This window comes from Arachis hypogaea, chromosome 11 (assembly GCF_003086295.3).
Source record: "Arachis hypogaea cultivar Tifrunner chromosome 11, arahy.Tifrunner.gnm2.J5K5, whole genome shotgun sequence".
Classification (NCBI taxonomy): domain Eukaryota; kingdom Viridiplantae; phylum Streptophyta; class Magnoliopsida; order Fabales; family Fabaceae; genus Arachis; species Arachis hypogaea.
Genome location: NC_092046.1, coordinates 119763716 through 119784023, shown reverse-complemented (window position 1 = coordinate 119784023; position 20308 = coordinate 119763716). Strand labels below are relative to the sequence as shown.

General features: G+C 33.0%; 2 protein-coding genes across 4 annotated transcripts; both read right to left on the bottom strand.

Annotated features, from left to right (window-relative positions):
* Positions 1 to 8997: 8997 nt before the first annotated feature.
* On the bottom strand, positions 8998 to 11932 carry LOC140175967 (uncharacterized). Its single transcript, XM_072205815.1, has 4 exons — positions 11354 to 11932; positions 11152 to 11272; positions 10909 to 11047; positions 8998 to 9410 (listed from the first exon to the last, which is right to left on the bottom strand). Exons 1-3 carry the CDS (start codon positions 11584 to 11586, stop codon positions 11000 to 11002), a joined length of 402 nt encoding a protein of 133 aa, XP_072061916.1. The 5' UTR covers positions 11587 to 11932; the 3' UTR covers positions 8998 to 9410; positions 10909 to 10999.
* Positions 11933 to 12313: 381 nt separating this feature from the next.
* LOC140176385 (uncharacterized) lies at positions 12314 to 18555 on the bottom strand. 3 transcript variants are annotated; one of them, XR_011867680.1, is made up of 4 exons: positions 17977 to 18555; positions 17775 to 17895; positions 17532 to 17670; positions 12314 to 16034 (listed from the first exon to the last, which is right to left on the bottom strand). XR_011867680.1 is itself a non-coding variant. In XM_072207156.1 (3 exons), the coding sequence occupies exons 1-3, from the start codon at positions 18207 to 18209 to the stop codon at positions 17623 to 17625; spliced, it is 402 nt and encodes a 133-aa protein (XP_072063257.1). In that variant the 5' UTR covers positions 18210 to 18555; the 3' UTR covers positions 12314 to 17622. The 3 variants fall into 3 exon arrangements, 1 of the variants encoding a protein (XP_072063257.1); XR_011867681.1 differs by having other exon boundaries at positions 12314 to 16020; XM_072207156.1 differs by having other exon boundaries at positions 12314 to 17670.
* Positions 18556 to 20308: the final 1753 nt, after the last annotated feature.

Here is a 20308-nt window from a genome sequence, read left to right as displayed (position 1 = left end):
TGATGAATTTTAGAGGAGACTAAAAAGGTCTAAGGAATTAGGGTTTAGTCACATATAGTTTGCCATGAATTTAATCTTGCATGATTAAAATAGTTAGTAAGAAAAGTCAATCCGGAAAATAGATAACTCTGAAGCCTTAACTGTTTCTCCATATATTATTTACAACTTGTTTACTACTTGCCTTCTGATATTCTGAATTTACTGTTTAATACTTTTGAACTCTCAAACACTCTTTTATATTTGTCTAACTAAGTAAATCACTTAACCATTGTTGCTTAGTCTATCAATCCTCGTGGGATCGACCCTCACTCACCTGAGGTATTACTTGGTACGACCCGGTGCACTTGCCGGTTAGTTTGTGGGTTATAAATTTCGCACCAAGTTTTTGGCGCCGTTGCTGGGGATTGATAGTGATTAACAACTACTAGTTGTTTGATTGCTTAGATTAGGCACTTTAGTTTTAATTTTATTTAATTGTTACTTTATTATTTTCAAAAAAAAATATTTAAATTAGTACTAATACTTTTCCTTAATTTTCGAAATTAAGTTTGGTGTTACCTCAATTATTTGATTACTTAGATTAGATAATTTTTCTTTTTCAATTAATTTTCTTCTATTAATAAATTTTATTTTATTTTTATTTTTTTCTATTATTTTTTTTTGTTTTTTACTTGTCATCTAGTTCCGTTTTCCCCCCTTATCATTTAGTTCAATTTTAATTTGTTTCTTCTTTGCTTGCCTGTTTACCACATGGTGCGTTTAATTCTATTTGGTGTTTTGTGCTAAGGAAAAATAATAGAGAGAGATCACATGGGTTACTACTCACACCCAGGGAGTGATTCTTTTTATTGTGGATGGAGGAACTACCAAATTTCGGTTGGAAAAATCAAAACTAAAGAAACTTCAGTGCTCCATGTTCCAACTATCAAGAACCACCATCTCCATATTCATACCAAGAGCCACTATCTCCCTATCTATACCAAGAGCCATCATCTCTCTATTCATACCAAGAACTACCACCTCTCTATCCATATCAAGAACCATCATATCCCTATTCATACCAAGAACCATCTTCTTTTTACCCTTATCAAGAACCATCATCTCCTTCTTATTCATATCAAGAACCATCATCTATTGAGCTTCTCATGAAAGAATTCATACATGATATAAGGACGAGTGTCAAAAATGTAGAGAAATATGTGCAGTTGATTATCAAGCCCCAGGAAGAAGAACAAGCAAATTCCTTCCCAAGAGATATAATGCAAGATCCTATGGAAGAAAGTGAAAAAATCAATCAAAGGAGTTTATACTCTAGTGAATTAAAGAACTTTCCACCCTCACACATGGAAGAAGAGGAAAATGCAAAAACAAAGGAGGAAGATGTACCAACAAAGAAGGAAGATGCACAAACAAAGGAGGTTACAAGAGATGAAATAATTATGGAAATCTACATTCCAATGAAGCAGAGAGTGGCATAGAGGGTGAGTTTATTGAACCACCAATTCAAGAAGTTCTTGATGAAGGGTACACTCTAACCATCACACAACACCCAAATTTTGAAATCAATGAACGGAAGGCAATCAAGGAAAGCACAAAAAAGGGGATTGTGACCAAGAAACAGAAGAAAATATCTATGAAGAAGAAAAGGTCAGCAAAAAATAATCCAACCTCTACCCCAACAAGCAAGGTAAATCAAGCTAATCATAATAAAAGAAAGCTTGTTAGGAGGACTTTATATCAGGAGGCACTAATCTTCACCTCTCCCCCCTTGGAGTCATTTCTTTTAACCAACTGGAAGAAGAGGAAGAAAATTCAACAATCAAGTGTCAAGCTAGTGACATTAAAGAAGCGCTTGTTGGGAGGCAACCTAACTATTAGTATCCTTGGTTTTGCAGTTGCTTTGGTTTTAATTTTATAGTTATTTTGATTTTAACATTATAGTTATTTTAGTTTTGGTTTTAAATTACTTTATCTAATTTTTTTTAGAATTTTTCTTGTTTTACATGTGTTTTGGTCATGCAGAATGATTAGAATAGGAACAGGAGCAATTAAGAAGAATTTTTGACACCCTGTTTTCATATTTTCTTTGCTTGAGGACAAGCAAACTTTTAAGTTTGGTGTTGTCACTTCGCTTTTGGCCTTTTCTGTTTATTTTAATAGCACTAAAGGGAGATGAATGTTCTTCATGGAGGAATGAGATGGCCACCAGCATAACTGAGGTGGTTGAGTTCCTTTCATTCTATTTATCTTTCATTCTTATTTTATTGTCTTTTATTTTCTATTTCTTTGATTGCCTGCATGATATTTAGTACTTTCAGTTCTAAAATTTAGTTTCATTCTGTCATTTGCTTTTAATTAAAATTTTTTTTTATCTCATGTATTGCTCACTGAGCTTGAAGTCAAAAGAAAAAAAATTGATGTATTGCATGAGAAATTGAGTTTATATTTAAGAGTAATCTTATTTACTTAAATGTGGTGGTATTATTCGTGATTCTGAATGTATGACATGAACAGTGCATATTTGAATTTGAATTAAAGGATATTGATGTATAAGGAACAGGAATTTAGAGAACTACTATGAATTCTCTGAAGTAAACAAAAGCTTAATCCTTGAAGCAAAAGAAACAACAAAAGAAAAATAAGAGCAAGGTCCAAGGCTCTGAGCATCAATGACTAGGGAGGTCTGACATGATTAAAATCTCAAAGAGTTGTTCTCCAAGTCATATGCTTGTGGTGTAAATGTGTCAAGTAATCCTTGAGACAGAGCACTAAGAGTCAAGATCAAGTGCATTTAGCAGAGTATGCCCAAGGCTTTGAGCACCACTGTCTGGGAGTAACTGAAAGAAAAATTAAAATTTAAAGAGATTTCTCCAGTTAAGTGCTTGTGGTGTTTTTGTGTCAAGTAAAGTTTGAGACAAAACATTTAAAGTCACGGCTAGGCTCAGGGTGCAAAGCACCTAAGAAAAGAGAATTAAAGGAAATTTTCTGTGTTCAAGGATTAAACTGAAGTATAAAATATTAGAGAATTCATAATATTATCCGGATTCTAATTCAGAATGACAGTAACATTCTTCGGATTCAAAGGAGAGTGAGATGCCAAACCTATTCAGGATTGCAGTTGTAAACCCCACATTAAGAAGAGACATGAGCTTAATTGAACTCTCACTCTCATGCAAATTCACATCCTAGGCCTATATTAGTTTTGGTTGCTTGAGGACAAGCAACAATTCAAGTTTGGTGTTGTGATGCGTGAGCATCTTCTCTTTCTTTTCCTAGTGAATTTGCATTCAAATTGTTGAGTTTAATTAAGATTTAATTACCTTTAGCTACTATGAATACTACTTTGAGTTGTTTACAATTTCTGTTTATTTCAGGTAGCATTTGGATGGATTTGACGGGGTTTTGTAGCAGAAAAGGAAGAAAGCGAATGATGCTGTCAACCCCGACCTCCTTGCACTCAAACAGGAATAACTTGAGCTATAGAGGTCCAATTGACGTGATTCTAGGGCATTAGAAAGCTAACTTTCAGGGTTTTCCAACGATATATAATAGTATACCATTCTCTTCCATTTCATACGTACAATCTCACGTTGAACTTGAGGAACTCCAAATTCAGCGTGGGATCAAAAGCACAAAGGAGGAATCACGCATCACTCCACGCTGAACTTGGAATAATCCAAGTTTAGCGTGGACTCAAAGGGAAACAAGCAAAACGCTGCTGCCTCATCCACACTGAACTTGGGAATTTTCAAGTTCAGCCTGGATCCGAATACCCCAAGTGGTCCCCAAGCACACAGAAAGTTGCGCATGAAGCTAAATTAATTTTGATTGAATTTGTATTTTATTTTAAAATAGGAAAATATATTATTTTAGTTTAGGAAATATATTTTACATTAATTAGGATTAGATATAAAAGGGAAAAGAATCAGCCCTTTGGACCTCTCTCTTCTCTTCTCTTCTACCTCATTTCGCAATTTACAGTTTATCTGAATCCTTATTTTCTCTCTAGTCTTTATACCATGAGCAACTAAATCTCCATTGTTAAGGTTAGGAGCTCTATCTATTGTATGGATTGATAATATTATTTTTCTATTTTAATTCATGTACTGATTTATATTTCAAGAATTATTTTCGTTCTTTATTTTATGAATTTGGGTGGAACGGAAGTATGACCCTTGTTCTAATTGAGTTCTTGTATAACTTGAAAAAGCTCTTTACTTGAACAACAGCTTGAAAACATATTCTCCTAAATTTCTAATTATCTGGACTTAACGGGATACGTGAGATATAATCCTCTTATATTTGGGTAATTAGGATTTTTGTGGCATACAAACTAGAATTGAACTTCATCCTCTAATTGGAATTAAGTGACCAAGGAATTGGCGGTTGATGAATTTTAGAGGAGACTAAAAAGGTCTAAGGAATTAGGGTTTAGTCACATATAGTTTGCCATGAATTAAATCTTGCATGATTAAAATAGTTAGTAAGAAAAGTCAACCCGGAAAATAGATAACTATGAAGCCTTAATTGTTTCTCCATATATTATTTACAACTTATTTACTACATATCTTCTAATATTCTGAATTTACTGTTTAATACTTTTGAACTCTCAAACACTCTTTTATATTTGTCTAACTAAGTAAATCACTTAACCATTGTTGCTTAGTCCATCAATCCTCGTGGGATCGACCCTCACTCACCTGAGGTATTACTTGGTACGACCCGGAGCACTTGCCGGTTAGTTTGTGGGTTATAAATTCCGCACCAGTGTCCATGTAGCTCGTCAAGTATGATCACTCCTTCGTACGGCTGCCACACAAACTACAACATGTTATTAGAAAATTAGAACTCTGATATTAATGTTGGATATTAAAACACACAAAGCAAAACCATTTACCTCTTTCATGTAGTCTATTTCCTGCCTAAATGTCGTCGTGGTCTTCGATAACCACGCGGCAGTTCGTTTGGAATGACTCCACCTAAAATACGTAACATTAAAAAAATTAAAAACTGTGCCATCAAACAAATATGCATCGTCAATAGAATACACAACTAAAATAGGAATTGTTACCTCCGAGCAACCGCTACGTCAACTGCTGGAAGGTACTATCTCAGTACGGGTGCAATACACGACATTCGCTCTCATGCTCAAACAAACAAAAGATTAAGAGGGTCATCCATCTTCTTAGTATCATAACGTGATGCATGACACAGTGCCCTGTAAAGATGAACAAGACATGCTGATCCCTAACTGTAAGTGTGGATCTGGTCAAAATCGTAGAGCTACGGTAGATACTTCGCGTGGGCATATGTCATCGACTTATCCGCAAATAGGGTCGAACCCAGCAAAAAGAAAACTTGGCATCTCACGTATCTCTGAATAGACTCTAAAATGTCAAATGGCTCTGCCTCTGATATGACGAACTCATGCCAGCTTTATATAAGATTTGGAGGAACTACTCAAAACGGGTTCGTGGCCGAAAATCTTGATGCTCTAGCTCTACAGAAAATCGCCACTACTATCTGTCTAACCGCTCACAACCTGTCCATCAATGGGTAGGCCAAATATATTAGCGAAATCTTCTAGTGTCACGGTAACCTCACCCACCAGGAATACAAAGGTGTGTGTCTTTGGCCTCCACCTTTCCGCCAAAGTAGATAGTAAAGGGTAAAATCCTCTGATCACCCCAATTTTAGAAACATGATAGAATCCTATTGCTCGTAAAGCGTCTTCTACCATCGGGTTCCACGTCTCCAACGAATCCAATTTACGAATCATAAGATTCCTGTTAGGCTGGTACAATAAAAATATATTTATTCATTAATTATATCTATGAATTTTAAAAAATAAATTATTTAATTATACTACTTTACATTAAATAAATATATTCATTCATTAAATAAACATATTTATTCATTAAATATCTATTAAATACATTTATTCATTATAACAAATAATTATTTAATAAAAAATAAAATATAATAATAATTTACTTGTACTACTTTACATAAATAAAAAATAAAATAACATACAATATTATTATTATCCTTCATAATATCATAACAAATACTCGAACAATTTTTTTTAAATTCATAATATATATTCACATTATAACAAAGAACTCCAAAAATTAATGGAATCTACATTTATATTATTTCTCTGTTTACTATTTTTTTTTTTTTACCAAAGATAGGAGACTCGAACCCGCAATCTCTTAATTGAATATGGGGAGACTATGCCATTTGAGCTATAACTCATTGGCCTCTGTTTACTAATTAACAAATATACAATAAAATAATAGTATACTAAAGCTTATATTATTTATTAAATTTAATATTTATAAACTCAATTAAATAACATAGTAATATTAAATACAAATAAAAATAATATTATACAACAGCAGCAATAATAAAAGAATGACGATGTGGATAAAACATGCGAAGAAGGAGGAGAAACGCCAAGAAAAAAGAGGAGGAACACGAAGAAAGAAAAAAAGAAGAGGAGAAGGAACACGGGATATGAACGTTGGGAAAATTAGAACATGTATTCACGCTTTTACTAATGAAGTTGATTTTTGTTGAGTTTGAACCAACTTGATTAGACTTGATTGCCAAAAAGTCTAAATTTATAGCAAAACTCTATTATCAATATCTTGGTTTTTATTATACAAGTTCTACATTTTTTAAAAATAAAATTTTTAAAAAAATTTACAAGTATTAGATATTTCTCAGTTTATTAGTAAAATTATTCTTAAAATTTAAAATAATATAATATATAAATATAATAAAGAATAAAAATAAATGTGAATATTCATTAATATATAATTTTATATTTAATTTTTAATTTAAAAAATACAAGATAATTTTGAAAAACATTTCTATAAATACTTTAAAAAAAACACTTATTTTCTAAAAACCAAAATTATAAGTACAAATTTTTGTATCAAATGCAAAATATTTTCTTTTTTAATAAAAAAAGCCATGTTAGTAAGACAAGTAGCCAACATTGATGTGCTAAAGAATTGTGGTGTAGTGGGAGAAAAAGTTAAATTATCTTTTGGTTTGGAAGCTTTGTTCTTTTTCGAGTGCAAGATTGATTCCTTTGCAGCAAGGAAAAGTCACTTTTTTGCGACACTGATTCAAGTTGCAAACTTACAGCACCAAAAACAAACGAGAAATTATATTTTGTTCAACTTTTTTTTGGAAAACATTATCGCACGCTTATTTCCCCTTTAGTTTTAATATACTTACTACTATAACATATAGCACGAAAATATTATATTTTTAGAGAATTTTTAAAAAAATAATAATGTGTAGATAATATTTTTTTAAATTAGAAAACATGCATTTTAAAACACTTGTCAATAAATTTGTATTGAAAAATCAGGGTGAAGTTGTATTTGTATTTTTTTATTTTTAATATTTTTACTTTTAAAATTTTATTAAAAGTTAAGTTGAAAATAATAAGTTTCGTTTTCTTATTTTACCTACTAACTTTTTTTCTTTATGAAATTCTAAAAAAAAATCCAAACCAAAAAATTCTAAATTTTTTAGGTTTTTAATATGTTTATAATATATTTAAGGGTAAAGTATATTTTTTGTCTATAAAATTTGGCAAAAGTTTCAAAAATACCTTTAAGTTTTATTTTGTTTTAATTCTATCCCAAAAGTTTTCGATTTGCATTAAATATACTCTCAACTGCTAAATTTTTAAAAAATTTAAGACAAATATAACAATAATGTATAAAAATTATGTTTGATTTGCTTATGTTGAGGGTTGTTCTTATGAAATTGTTGTTTAATGTTGAATTAGTTTTAAATTTTTTGAAAAATTAGTTGTCAGGGATATATTTGATGCAAATCGAAAACTTTTGAGACAAAATTAAAACAAAATAAAACTTAAAAATATTTTTAAAATTTTTGTCAAACTTTAGAAATAAACAATATACGTTACCCTATATTTAATAAAAAATTTAAAAATTTTTAATAAAATAGCTTTAATAAGTGTTCTCATAACAGCTTTTTGCCTTTTTTTTTCCTAAAATAAATAGTTATGAGAATCAGTGATGGTGACTCTCTCCCTTTCGATATCCCAACCATATTTCTTCCGGTTTTCATCTGTGTAACTCTATCTCTCTTTTTTGCAGTTTCAAAGTAATAATTATATTTAAATGTTTTATGTCTATCTTTGCGCACATGGTCCTAATTATATATCCCATCCCTTTCACTTTTTAGCTAATAAACCCGAGCTTTAGAATAATATGCCTCCAATTAGATAATAATTTTTAGTGATTAATTGTTTTTCGGGAGTTGTATATGTATTTTTTAATATATATAACAATAAAATAAAATTTATTTGCATGAGAAACAAAAAATAATTTTGTACTCCTTTTTCAACTAGGGTTGTTTGCTTTATTATAAATATCCAATTTGATAAAAAAGACAAAACTTGTTTTACAATATCACTACAACAAAACAACATTTTTTTAATGTTTGACGACAGTTTTAATCGTCACTATATATTTTTACAATGGTTAAAAAAGTGTCATGAATTTGAGCGTCGCTAGTTTACATAGTGACAGTTTTAGACCACCGTTGATAAGAAATGTTGTTAAACTGTTTGTGACAGTTTTTGAAGTATAAAACCGTTACTAATTTATAACACTTGTCAAGGTATTTTTATGCTGTATTTTGCGACATTTAGAAAATGTCGTTAAATTACTAAAACATGTGAGATCGTTTTTAAGTATATTTAATGACTGTTTAATCTTGTGACAGTTTTTTTCCTGTATTTAGTGAGTATTTTAAATTGTCATAATTTTTCCAACATTAAAACTTTTTTATTAATTATCACAAAAATATTCCTATTATAAATAATAATTTATACGTGTCTACCAATAAAATAATTTATTTCATAAATTACATTGTATTTTAACAAATCCAAATTCAATCCCACAAGTTTTATAAAAATAGCAATAATATATTTCAAAAGTTGAATTCTACAAGTTTTATATAGTCATAATCCATAAGATGTGTGTAACACCCTCACTACCAGAATGTCACGCTTCGGGCTGCGCCACTCTGATAGAAAGAAGTATTACGACTACTTTACATACTAAATATTAAAATAGGAGCCTGTGACTCAACACCGTATCGCTGATTTCTTTGAAAACCGGAAACAAATACTTTATCTAAAAAAAAAAAAACAAGCAGGCATAAATTCATATACAAGACTTCTTTCATAATATCTTTTAATATAATATATATAAATCATACAACTCCTATCCCTCTTGCAAAAATTGTAATAACAAAGACGAGGGAAGAAAATAATCTAATTAATACAACATATATAACTAAACGGAGTTTAACTCTTCTTAATGCTTCTTCATCCGGTTCCTGAAAAGGTAAAGCTGTAGGGGGGTGAGAACCTAACCACACGGTCTCACCACGGGGTTTCAAAGTTGTCATAAGAAGATATTTCAATAAGAAAACTGCTTTCAAATTCAGTGATTATCATTGCCTTGTGAATCCTTTAAAAATCCAATAGCTAATCGTTTAAAACCTTTTCAAAGAAACAATGTTCAATATTTTCAGAAATCCAAAGTCTTTCTTTTCTCATAAGCAAATCTCAATCAGAAACCAACCACGCAATCAAACCACACAATCATTAATTCAGCACCAAAAGTTCATTCTCAAATGTAACACGCCAGGGCAAACACAGGCAAGACAGACAAGGAAAGCACAAGTAGGAAGCAGTTACAGCAAATAGTTCAAGTAGCAGTTAGGAACAGTTTAGCAATTAGGCAAACCAAAACAAGTTCAAACCCAAGCAAAGCATACAAATGCATATGATGCATGCTTGTCCTATGGCTGATGAGGCTCATCTGTCTGTTATCCAGCCAACCCGACAAGTCTGAATTGTACTTAGACTGTCCCCCGACGTGCATCCCCAAGAGTCTATGCATAGCTTTTTCTCAAATAATCAATATTGCTCAATGAGGGTAACATTCTCGGGAATTTATATAGTGCCCGGTCACACACTTACATCGTAGGGTCAACAGAGTATCGAGTTTTCAACCTGGTACACGTGGTGGCAAGCCACGACACTTAATCCAGGGAACCTCGTATCTCAGATTTTTCAAATTCATAAGCCACATATCTCAACATCATAATCATTCATCAATCCAAACCTCATTTCCAAATTCATTCAAAAGCCATATTTCAAAGAAAATTCTCGTCAATCCTCTTTCCATTCCGTTCATTAACAATCTCAATTCCAAAGTATAATTCTTTCTTTGATAAATAGATTATTCTTAAAACATATAATGTTTGAAAATAAATCTTTTTAGTTAATTACTTCAAATAAAACTTCCAATTTTATAAAATTTCGGCAGCATCTCCTCTAAAACTCGAACTTTGCCACCCTGTTCGGGTCCCATCCAAACATTTCTCAAACCTTTTTCCAAACCTCAATCATTTTCCAAGATTCAGCTAGTTCCAATATCAAATTATTTTCAAAGCGAATCAGTGTCCATAATAAATCTCTTTTTAAAATCAAACCAGCTCAAATACTAAATCAATTATAAAGTCACTACTCAAAATTAAACCATTTCCAAAGTTAATCCAGTTTCATATTCCAAATCGTTTCCAAAACCAATTCCTTTACATTATCGAAAATAGCTTCAAAACCAAGAAAAGCCATTTTTCATAATAATCAACTAAATAACCTTTCAAACTAATTTCTTTTCAGCAATCACAAACTGCTCAGGCAATCAAGCAATCAGTCATTCAATCCAGCAAACAACCACATTTAAAAGACAATTATAATCACAAACATATGTTCTCTCACATTAATATCTAGTTATCACAACTCTGTAATATAAATTAGATTTTAAGAAAAATCCCTACCTCGATTTAGTCAAAGCTCAGTAACTAGACTCATCAATTCCTCTTTTGTTTATTTTCAATTTTACAGCAGCTGCCACAACCTTGTTTATTTTCAGACAATATCAACAGCAGCATCAAGAATCGCAGCAACAACACTTTTCTGACATAAATTGGAATTTAAAGCGAAGTTGATATCGAGAGGAATAGAACGAAATTAGTAATGGAACATTTACGATAAATTGAAACAGAATCAAATAACCTCACCACGAGAAACAAAGCTCCGGCAGGCGGCAAATACCGATCAGGCGGCAGCTCTGACACTCCCCGAAGCTCCGGTGGTTCAATAACAACCTTAATTTCGACGCGCAAATACCGGAACCCAAACCTACGGTACCAGCATCTCAGAATCTCCAACAGATTGCAACAGAACATTGATTTCAATAAGTTTCAGAAACAAAGTGCTTACCAAGAAGACAGGGGTTCCGGCGGCAGTTTCCAACATACACAGGCTTCAAAGGCGGTTTTCGGTGGCAGCAGCGCTCTCCGGCGGTAGAGGTGCGGCCAGAAGTCGCGGCCAGAAGCTTCGGAGGCGGCGGATTTGATGAGGATGGCCGGTGATAGGAGCGGCAACTGCGCGCGGTTGCTGGACAGGTCTCGATCCTCCCTTCCTCCCGGATCTCTCTCCTCTGCCTCACCCATGGACGACGGCGTTGACAGCTGCAGCAACGGCGACGGACTTCGCGGTGGGGACGGTGGCTGTGACAGGAAAGGCGAGCAGCGGCGATGAAGGCGCGGCGGTTCCAAGCCTGTGACTTCCCTTCACTCGCGAGCCATCTCTTCTCGCGATCTCAACAGCGATAGCGAGCAGAAGCGGCAGCTTCCTGGACGGCGGCGGCGGCGCAAGCAGCAGGACGCAGCGGCAGCAGCGGTCCGCGATGATGGCGCGACACCTCCACCGGCGCTCCCCTCTCCCTCGGATCTCCCTTCCCTGTTTCCTTCTTTCTTTCTTTCATTTCTTTCTTTTTTTTTTCTTTTCTTGCTTCCTAGTGCTGCTGCCGTATGTGTGGTTAGAAAGGGGAAACAAGGGCGGCTAGGGTAGGTTAGAAGGAATTAGGGATTATTGCCTCAACTAAGGTTTCATTTGGGAATTTAGAATTAGAGTAAAATTCATATGAGTAATATAACAATTTTATAAAATTAAGAGTAATAGGATAATTAAAAACCTGTTTTAATCCAACACTAATATTTATTAAAAATACTATTTAATTATCAATTTACAAATTATTCTCAAATAAATAATTCTAATTCGATGACTATAGATAATATAATTAATTTTCTTTATTCATAAAAATTAAAGTATTAATTTCTAGAATCACAATTATTTAAATCAAATCATATAAATTCTTATTATTTTACGATTCCTAAACTTTATAATTTAAATATGCAAATTACCCAATAATTGTAAAATTAGATAAAATTTTTAATTTAATTATCAAAAATTGATTTAATTAGCTTTAATAAAATAATTTTTGAAATTTAAATCTTTAATAAATAAATAAATTGAAATTAGTTCACAATAAGATTTTCCGAGACTTCTGAGTCTTACACCCTACCCAACTTATAAAAATTTTCGTCCTCGAAAATTGGCGTATCACAGAAAACGTTACATGGTTTAACACTTTGTGTAAAAAGCAAAGAACTTTAGCATTCATATTTATTTAGTTTCAAATACTTTGATTACCACATAGCATAAAGATATAAGGGTAGGAGTGCAATTGCAAGACAGAAATTACAAGGAAAGCTTGATGCAAATGACGACATGGTTCAAACATGTAGTGGTAAGGCAAGGCGGTGATAGGTCATAAAATATGCTGGGGTCAAAACAACATGCTTAACATTCGCACACTGATCTCAGATATTCAACTATTCAAATTTCAACATAACTTATCTCCACCATTCCCAATCGTACTTCATCGATCAATTCACCTGAGGGTTCTCAACCTCATCAAATACTTTGCAAATCTTAGTAGTCACAAACTTAACATCAATAAAACTCTTCCTCATGAAACAAGATTCCACAACTCTTTGCTACGTCGTATGTTTACAAATTTTACCTTTTGTGTTCATCAAACGTGTTCTAAAGGACTAATGTGTCGTTTACCAAGCCTAACGGTCGCACAAGATATCAAAACTAATCTCGAATATACTCATAAGGATGGTAGATCATAAAAAAAAAAGAACAGAGACAAGGACCGTGTTCGTGAAAATTTGAAAGAATTGTGAAAATCACAAGTAGACAAGGATGAACAAGCAATAAAGAGTGCTGGAAAGAGAATCAACTGATAACTTTGAGGATATCTCTTGAATTGAAGGAATTTGATAAGACCAATAAGATGAAAAACAATACAGTATGTTGAAACGAGTTCAAGCTGAGTCAAGTAAATATGAGGTTTACAAAAGAAGAATATCCAAAACCAAAGGCAAAGCTCTCATAACTCGAATTTGATTTAAAAATATTCTCGAATATATTGTTCTTAAAGAATGGAAATCTTAAGGGAAGATCATTTCACATTTTACAAAAAAAAAGATAAGTAACAAACATCTTTCAACAGAATAATAAAAGCATGAATGTAACATGATTTCAATATAAATTCAAGTCGAAACCGACTACATAAAATTTGGAAATAGAAAGATTAATTTGGCTAAAAGAAAAATTCTATTTTTCTCGTTCTTATGTTAGGCATGCATGAAAATTACGATCTTGTTGGAAGGAAACTTGAAATAAAGTTTTGCTTATAAAAGGAAAAGAAAATGCATTACAATGAAACAGATTTAAATCACATACAAAAATTTTCAAAGTAAGGGAGTGTAAGCTAAGTTAAAAGCGATTTTATTAAAACTTCAAGAGATGGTTGTGTCACTCCAAAACAAATTCAAGTTACAGCAAAAAGAGGCACTGCCCAAATAAAGGAATGTAGAGTCAAAAACAACCTTACATAAAAATAAATCAAACCTCATTTAAAAAGGCTAAAACAATCCAAGAATATACTAGAAATCACACTTTATAAGGATATTCAATAATATTAAAATGCATTAAGTACGTTCAAAGAGATACAAATCGCAGGAAGAGAAGAATAAGTGACAGGGATAAGATTCATATGAATTCGGAAGGAGGTGTAGGATTACAACTAAGCAACAAGGTATAGACATGAAAAACATCTCAGAAAGAGCCATTTCGCATCTTAACAGGAAATATTGAATCTAGGAACTCCAAAGAAAACAAGAAAAGGATAATGATAAATTGGATCAAAACAAACTGAAACCAAATTAGAGAAGCGCAACGTTTACAAAAAAATGAAGGAATTGTTCTAGTCACCAACAAACTAGAATGGTTAAAAGTTGTGAAGTATATTGAAATACAAATAGAAAAGAGTTTTGATTTCAAAGAACTTCAATAGAAACCATAGAGTAGAATAGGGTAATTGTTTACAAAATTCAAGAAAGTCAATTAAAAACGTAAATATTGCATCTTGTTTAAAACAAATTCAAGTCGAGCTAGATTATGCAAGATTTATGAAATAAAAATTAGTTAGGCTAAGGATAAAATATTTTACTAAAAATCTTGGTAGAAAATCAAATTGTAGTCCTAAGAAGAAACTTGAATTTAAGAACTTCGGTAGGAACGATCAAGAGGAAGAACGGTGCATTTATTTAAACTGGATTTGAGCTAAGTCGAAAATAATACTAAAAGTCATTGGTAGCATTAACAAAGAATGGATAATCTCAAAAGGAAACGAATTCACTTTCTCAAAAGAAACATGAAATGTTTAAATAAGATTTTGCATTAAAACAACTCAAATTAAAATAAAATATGTAAAATTTATAAAATAAACTTAATTAAGCTATGAGCAAAAATATTCTTTCAGGAATCTTGAAAAATATTCAAGTAAGAGGAGAATCAAACCAGAATTACTTTGAAGACCCAAAACAAAAATTACAAGAGGGCTTTATAAGATAGGATGTATTGCGGCAAAACAGGTTCAGATTTCATCGATAAATTACATCGTTTAAGTAGAAGAATGCAGAACCTAAAGCTGTGATGTCAAGAATCTATGGAATAAGTAGGCGCATGTTAAGAGAAGAATACGCATATGGTGCAAAGCATAGAGGCAAGATATCAAATCATAACCTAAGGGGAGAATCTAAATCAGAAAATTTTGCTAGGAACAAGGAGAAAGATAATATATTAATTGAAGCGAATTCCAATTAAACTAGAGTACAAAGTTCTTATAAAAGAACGTAAAATTGAGGACCATAACATCAAGAATACAAGGGATAGTCAGAAATATAATTTGACAGAGAATCAAACCGTATCTCAAGAAAGGCATTGAATCAAGGATTTCCAATGCAACAGATAAAGGTAAAACTAATACATATCACAGATAAGGATCACATGTCAACTAACTTCAAGAATTAATTTCTAACGCTCCCAAAACCCGCAACTCGCGTTATCTATGACTCGCATATTGTCTATCATAACCCATTGGTACTTCCATATACATAATTTACTAGTGTTAAGCTGGCCAAACTTAATACCAGGAATTATGCAATGCAAGACTAATGGCATTAATCAATAGACCGTCATATGTATAAAATTCTAATTCTCATTATCTGAACGAGACCTATTACATGACAGACGCTCAGAGTATGCAATTGAAGCATAATCAGTCCATTCCTCAGGCTCTACAGGAAGAACCGCTCTGATACCATAATGTAACACCCTCACTACCAGAATGTCACGCTTCCGGCTGCGCCACTCTGATAGAAAGAAGTATTACGACTACTTTACATACTAAATATTAAAATAGGAGCCTGTGACTCAACACCGTATCGCTGATTTCTTTGAAAACCGGAAACAAATACTTTATCTAAAAAAAAAAAAACAAGCAGGCATAAATTCATATACAAGACTTCTTTCATAATATCTTTTAATATAATATATATAAATCATACAACTCCTATCTCTCTTGCAAAAATTGTAATAACAAAGACGAGGGAAGAAAATAATCTAATTAATACAACATATATAACTAAACGGAGTTTAACTCTTCTTAATGCTTCTTCATCCGGTTCCTGAAAAGGTAAAGCTGTAGGGGGTGAGAACCTAACCACACGGTCTCACCACGGGGTTTCAAAGTTGTCATAAGAAGATATTTCAATAAGAAAACTGCTTTCAAATTCAGTGATTATCATTGCCTTGTGAATCCTTTTAAAATCCAATAGCTAATCGTTTAAAACCTTTTCAAAGAAACAATGTTCAATATTTTCAGAAATCCAAAGTCTTTCTTTTCTCATAAGCAAATCTCAATCAGAAACCAACCACGCAATCAAACCACACAATCATTAATTCAGCACCAAAAGTTCATTCTCAAATGTAACACGCCAGGGCAAACACAGGCAAGACAGACAAGGAAAGCACAAGTAGGAAGCAGTTACAGCAAATAGTTCAAGTAGCAGTTAGGAACAGTTTAGCAATTAGGCAAACCAAAACAAGTTTAAACCCAAGCAAAGCATACAAATGCATATGATGCATGCCTGTCCTATGGCTGATGAGGCTCATCTGTCGGTTATCCAGCCAACCCGACAAGTCTGAATTGTACTTAGACTGTCCCCCGACGTGCATCCCCAAGAGTCTATGCATAGCTTTTTCTCAAATAATCAATATTGCTCAATGGGGGTAACATTCCCGGGAATTTATATAGTGCCCGGTCACACACTTACATCGTAGGGTCAACAGAGTATCGAGTTTTCAACCTGGTACACGTGGTGGCAAGGCACGGCACTTAATCCAGGGAACCTCGTATCTCAGATATTTCAAATTCATAAGCCACATATCTCAACATCATAATCATTCATCAATCCAAACCTCATTTCCAAATTCATTCAAAAGCCATATTTCAAAGAAAATTCTCGTCAATCCTCTTTCCATTCCGTTCATTAACAATCTCAATTCCAAAGTATAATTCTTTCTTTGATAAATAGATTATTCTTAAAACATATAATGTTTGAAAATAAATCTTTTTAGTTAATTACTTCAAATAAAACTTCCAATTTTATAAAATTTCGGCAGCATCTCCTCTAAAACTCAAACTTTGCCACCCTGTTCGGGTCCCATCCAAACATTTCTCAAACCTTTTTCCAAACCTCAATCATTTTCCAAGATTCAGCTAGTTCCAATATCAAATTATTTTCAAAGCGAATCAGTGTCCATAATAAATCTCTTTTTAAAATCAAACCAGCTCAAATACTAAATCATTTATAAAGTCACTACTCAAAATTAAACCATTTCCAAAGTTAATCCAGTTTCATATTCTAAATCGTTTCCAAAACCAATTCCTTTACATTATCGAAAATAGCTTCAAAACCAAGAAAAGCCATTTTTCATAATAATCAACTAAATAACCTTTCAAACTAATTTCTTTTCAGCAATCACAAACTACTCAGGCAATCAAGCAATCAGTCATTCAATCCAGCAAACAACCACATTTAAAAGACAATTATAATCACAAACATATGTTCTCTCACATTAATATCTAGTTATCACAACTCTGTAATATAAATTAGATTTTAAGAAAAACCCCTACCTCGATTTAGTCAAAGCTCAGTAATTAGACTCATCAATTCCTCTTTTGTTTATTTTCAATTTTACAGCAGCGGCCGCAACCTTGTTTATTTTCAGACAATATCAACAGCAGCATCAAGAATCGCGGCAACAACACTTTTCTGACATAAATTGGAATTTAAAGCGAAGTTGATATCGAGAGGAATAGAACAAAATTAGTAATGGAACATTTACGGTAAATTGAAACAGAATCAAATAACCTCACCACGAGAAACAAAGCTCCGGCAGGCGGCAAATACCGATCAGGCGGCAGCTCCGGCACTCCCCGAAGCTCCGGTGGTTCAATAACAACCTTAATTTCGACGCGCAAATACCGGAACCCAAACCTACGGTACCAGCATCTCAGAATCTCCAACAGATTGCAACAGAACATTGATTTCAATAAGTTTTAGAAACAAAGTGCTTACCAAGAAGACAGGGGTTCCGGCGGCAGTTTCCAACATACACAGGCTTCAAAGGCGGTTTTCGGTGGCAGCAGCGCTCTCCGGCGGCAGAGGTGCGGCCAGAAGTCGCGGCCAGAAGCTTCAGAGGCGGCGGATTTGATGAGGATGGCCGGTGATAGGAGCGGCAACTGTGCGTGGTGGCTGGACAGGTCTCGATCCTCCCTTCCTCCCGGATCTCTCTCCTCTGCCTCACCCATGGACGACGGCGTTGACAGCTGTAGCAACGGCGACGGACTTCGCGGTGGGGACGGTGGCTGTGACAGGAAAGGCGAGCAGCGGCGATGAAGGCGCGGCGGTTCCAAGCCTGCGACTTCCCTTCACTCGCGAGCCATCTTTTCTTGCGATCTCAACAGCGACAGCGAGCAGAAGCGGCAGCTTCCTGGACGGCGGCGGCGGCGCAAGCAGCAGGACGCAGCGGCAGCAGCGGTCCGCGATGATGGCGCGACACCTCCACCGGCGCTCCCCTCTCCCTCGGATCTCCCTTCCCTGTTTCCTTCTTTCTTTCTTTCATTTCTTTCTTTTTTTTTTCTTTTCTTGCTTCCTAGTGCTGCTGCCGTATGTGTGGTTAGAAAGGGGAAACAAGGGCGGCTAGGGTAGGTTAGAAGGAATTAGGGATTATTGCCTCAACTAAGGTTTCATTTGGGAATTTAGAATTAGAGTAAAATTCATATGAGTAATATAACAATTTTATAAAATTAAGAGTAATAGGATAATTAAAAACCTGTTTTAATCCAACACTAATATTTATTAAAAATACTATTTAATTATCAATTTACAAATTATTCTCAAATAAATAATTCTAATTCGATGACTATAGATAATATAATTAATTTTCTTTATTCATAAAAATTAAAGTATTAATTTCTAGAATGACAATTATTTAAATCAAATCGTATAAATTCTTATTATTTTACGATTCCTAAACTTTATAATTTAAATATGCAAATTACCCAATAATTGTAAAATTAGATAAAATTTTTAATTTAATTATCAAAAATTGATTTAATTAGCTTTAATAAAATAATTTTTGAAATTTAAATCTTTAATAAATAAATAAATTGAAATTAGTTCACAATAAGATTTTCCGAGAATTCTGAGTCTTACAATGTGAATTCAAATAATCCAAACTTAATCAAAACGTATAAAGCTAACAATTCAATCATAAAACTCCTATAAATGTTTGATGCTCTATGTTATTGAGGTTTATGACTGGCAGAAGAAGATAGTCTTATATGTGCCGGTGATTCAAAATCTGCAACCTACAATTGAAAATAAAGAAAATATTTTAGAGAATATTTTAGAACGATACTTAATAAATCAACAAATATTAAAAGGCTATGATTACAAACTACAATCATTTTAGAAGAAGTTATTGATGATGAAAATTAAGTATCCATGTCCATAAAATTAAGTATAACGTATATCCTTTATCTTACTTCAGAGGAAAACCGGGTATAGTTGACCTGACCCCTTGATGATTCACAAAAAAAATTTACTTGCTCCTGTAGCAATGGTACTTGTAACTTCAAGTTTTGATATTCAGTTCTTGATGACCTACTAGTTGTAGCAGATTGTATAAATTTTCTTAAGCGGAATGAGGATCTAATCACCTGAGATGGATGAATACCGACTCCCATACCTCTAACATAGCTTGAATTTTTTTTACTAAATACTTTAACATATGCTTCATTTTCAGAAACACCCTCACTAATTTCCTTTTATAAGTCTTTTTGGATGATATTTTATAAGCAAAATATCACATTAAAAGTGTAAATTAATTTGAGTTAGGGAAATAAGAGAGAAATCAACAAAATATCATTCTTAACTTGACTAATGTCTAATATACTAATTTGACTTGCTTTACATTTTTTTCACTAGATTGTCATGTGACTTCAATAGGCTGAAAATGACTTTGGATAATAGTTATGAACAACTTATTTTATATAGTTAAATGTAAAACAAAATTGTTATGAATCTTCTACTAGATTAAATTGTTAAAGGTGCTCAAAAGCATGAAAGTACACACTCGAGTCAACAACTATCCCCCCACATAGGGTAAAAATGTAAAATCATAGAGGTATGATTAAATATTATACTCCAAGTAATTGTTAATCAAACAAATATAGTTACTTACTCAACTAATTTATAAGAAGTATCAAATCGCTTTGAATTACAAACACAAACTAAAAATGTATTTAGCATGGCTATCCCTAATACAAAGCTCACGGATATACTCTCAAAGCAACTCTTGGGTTCTTTATTTGGTTGCAGCTTTTTTCTTCCATTATTTCTGTCT

What these genes read in the sequence shown, in the direction of transcription:
- LOC140175967 (XM_072205815.1), bottom strand. Translation starts at nt 11,586, where the DNA reads ATGGGTGAGGCAGAGGAGAGAGATCCGGGAGGAAGGGAGGATCGAGAC. An exon ending in CCGGAACCCCTGTCTTCTTG is followed by an intron (nt 11,273 to 11,353) that starts GTAAGCACTTTG and finishes CTGGTACCGTAG; the next exon opens with GTTTGGGTTCCGGTATTTGC. An exon ending in CCGGAGCTTTGTTTCTCGTG is followed by an intron (nt 11,048 to 11,151) that starts GTGAGGTTATTT and finishes AATTTATGTCAG; the next exon opens with AAAAGTGTTGTTGCTGCGAT.
- LOC140176385 (XM_072207156.1), bottom strand. Translation starts at nt 18,209, where the DNA reads ATGGGTGAGGCAGAGGAGAGAGATCCGGGAGGAAGGGAGGATCGAGAC. An exon ending in CCGGAACCCCTGTCTTCTTG is followed by an intron (nt 17,896 to 17,976) that starts GTAAGCACTTTG and finishes CTGGTACCGTAG; the next exon opens with GTTTGGGTTCCGGTATTTGC. An exon ending in CCGGAGCTTTGTTTCTCGTG is followed by an intron (nt 17,671 to 17,774) that starts GTGAGGTTATTT and finishes AATTTATGTCAG; the next exon opens with AAAAGTGTTGTTGCCGCGAT.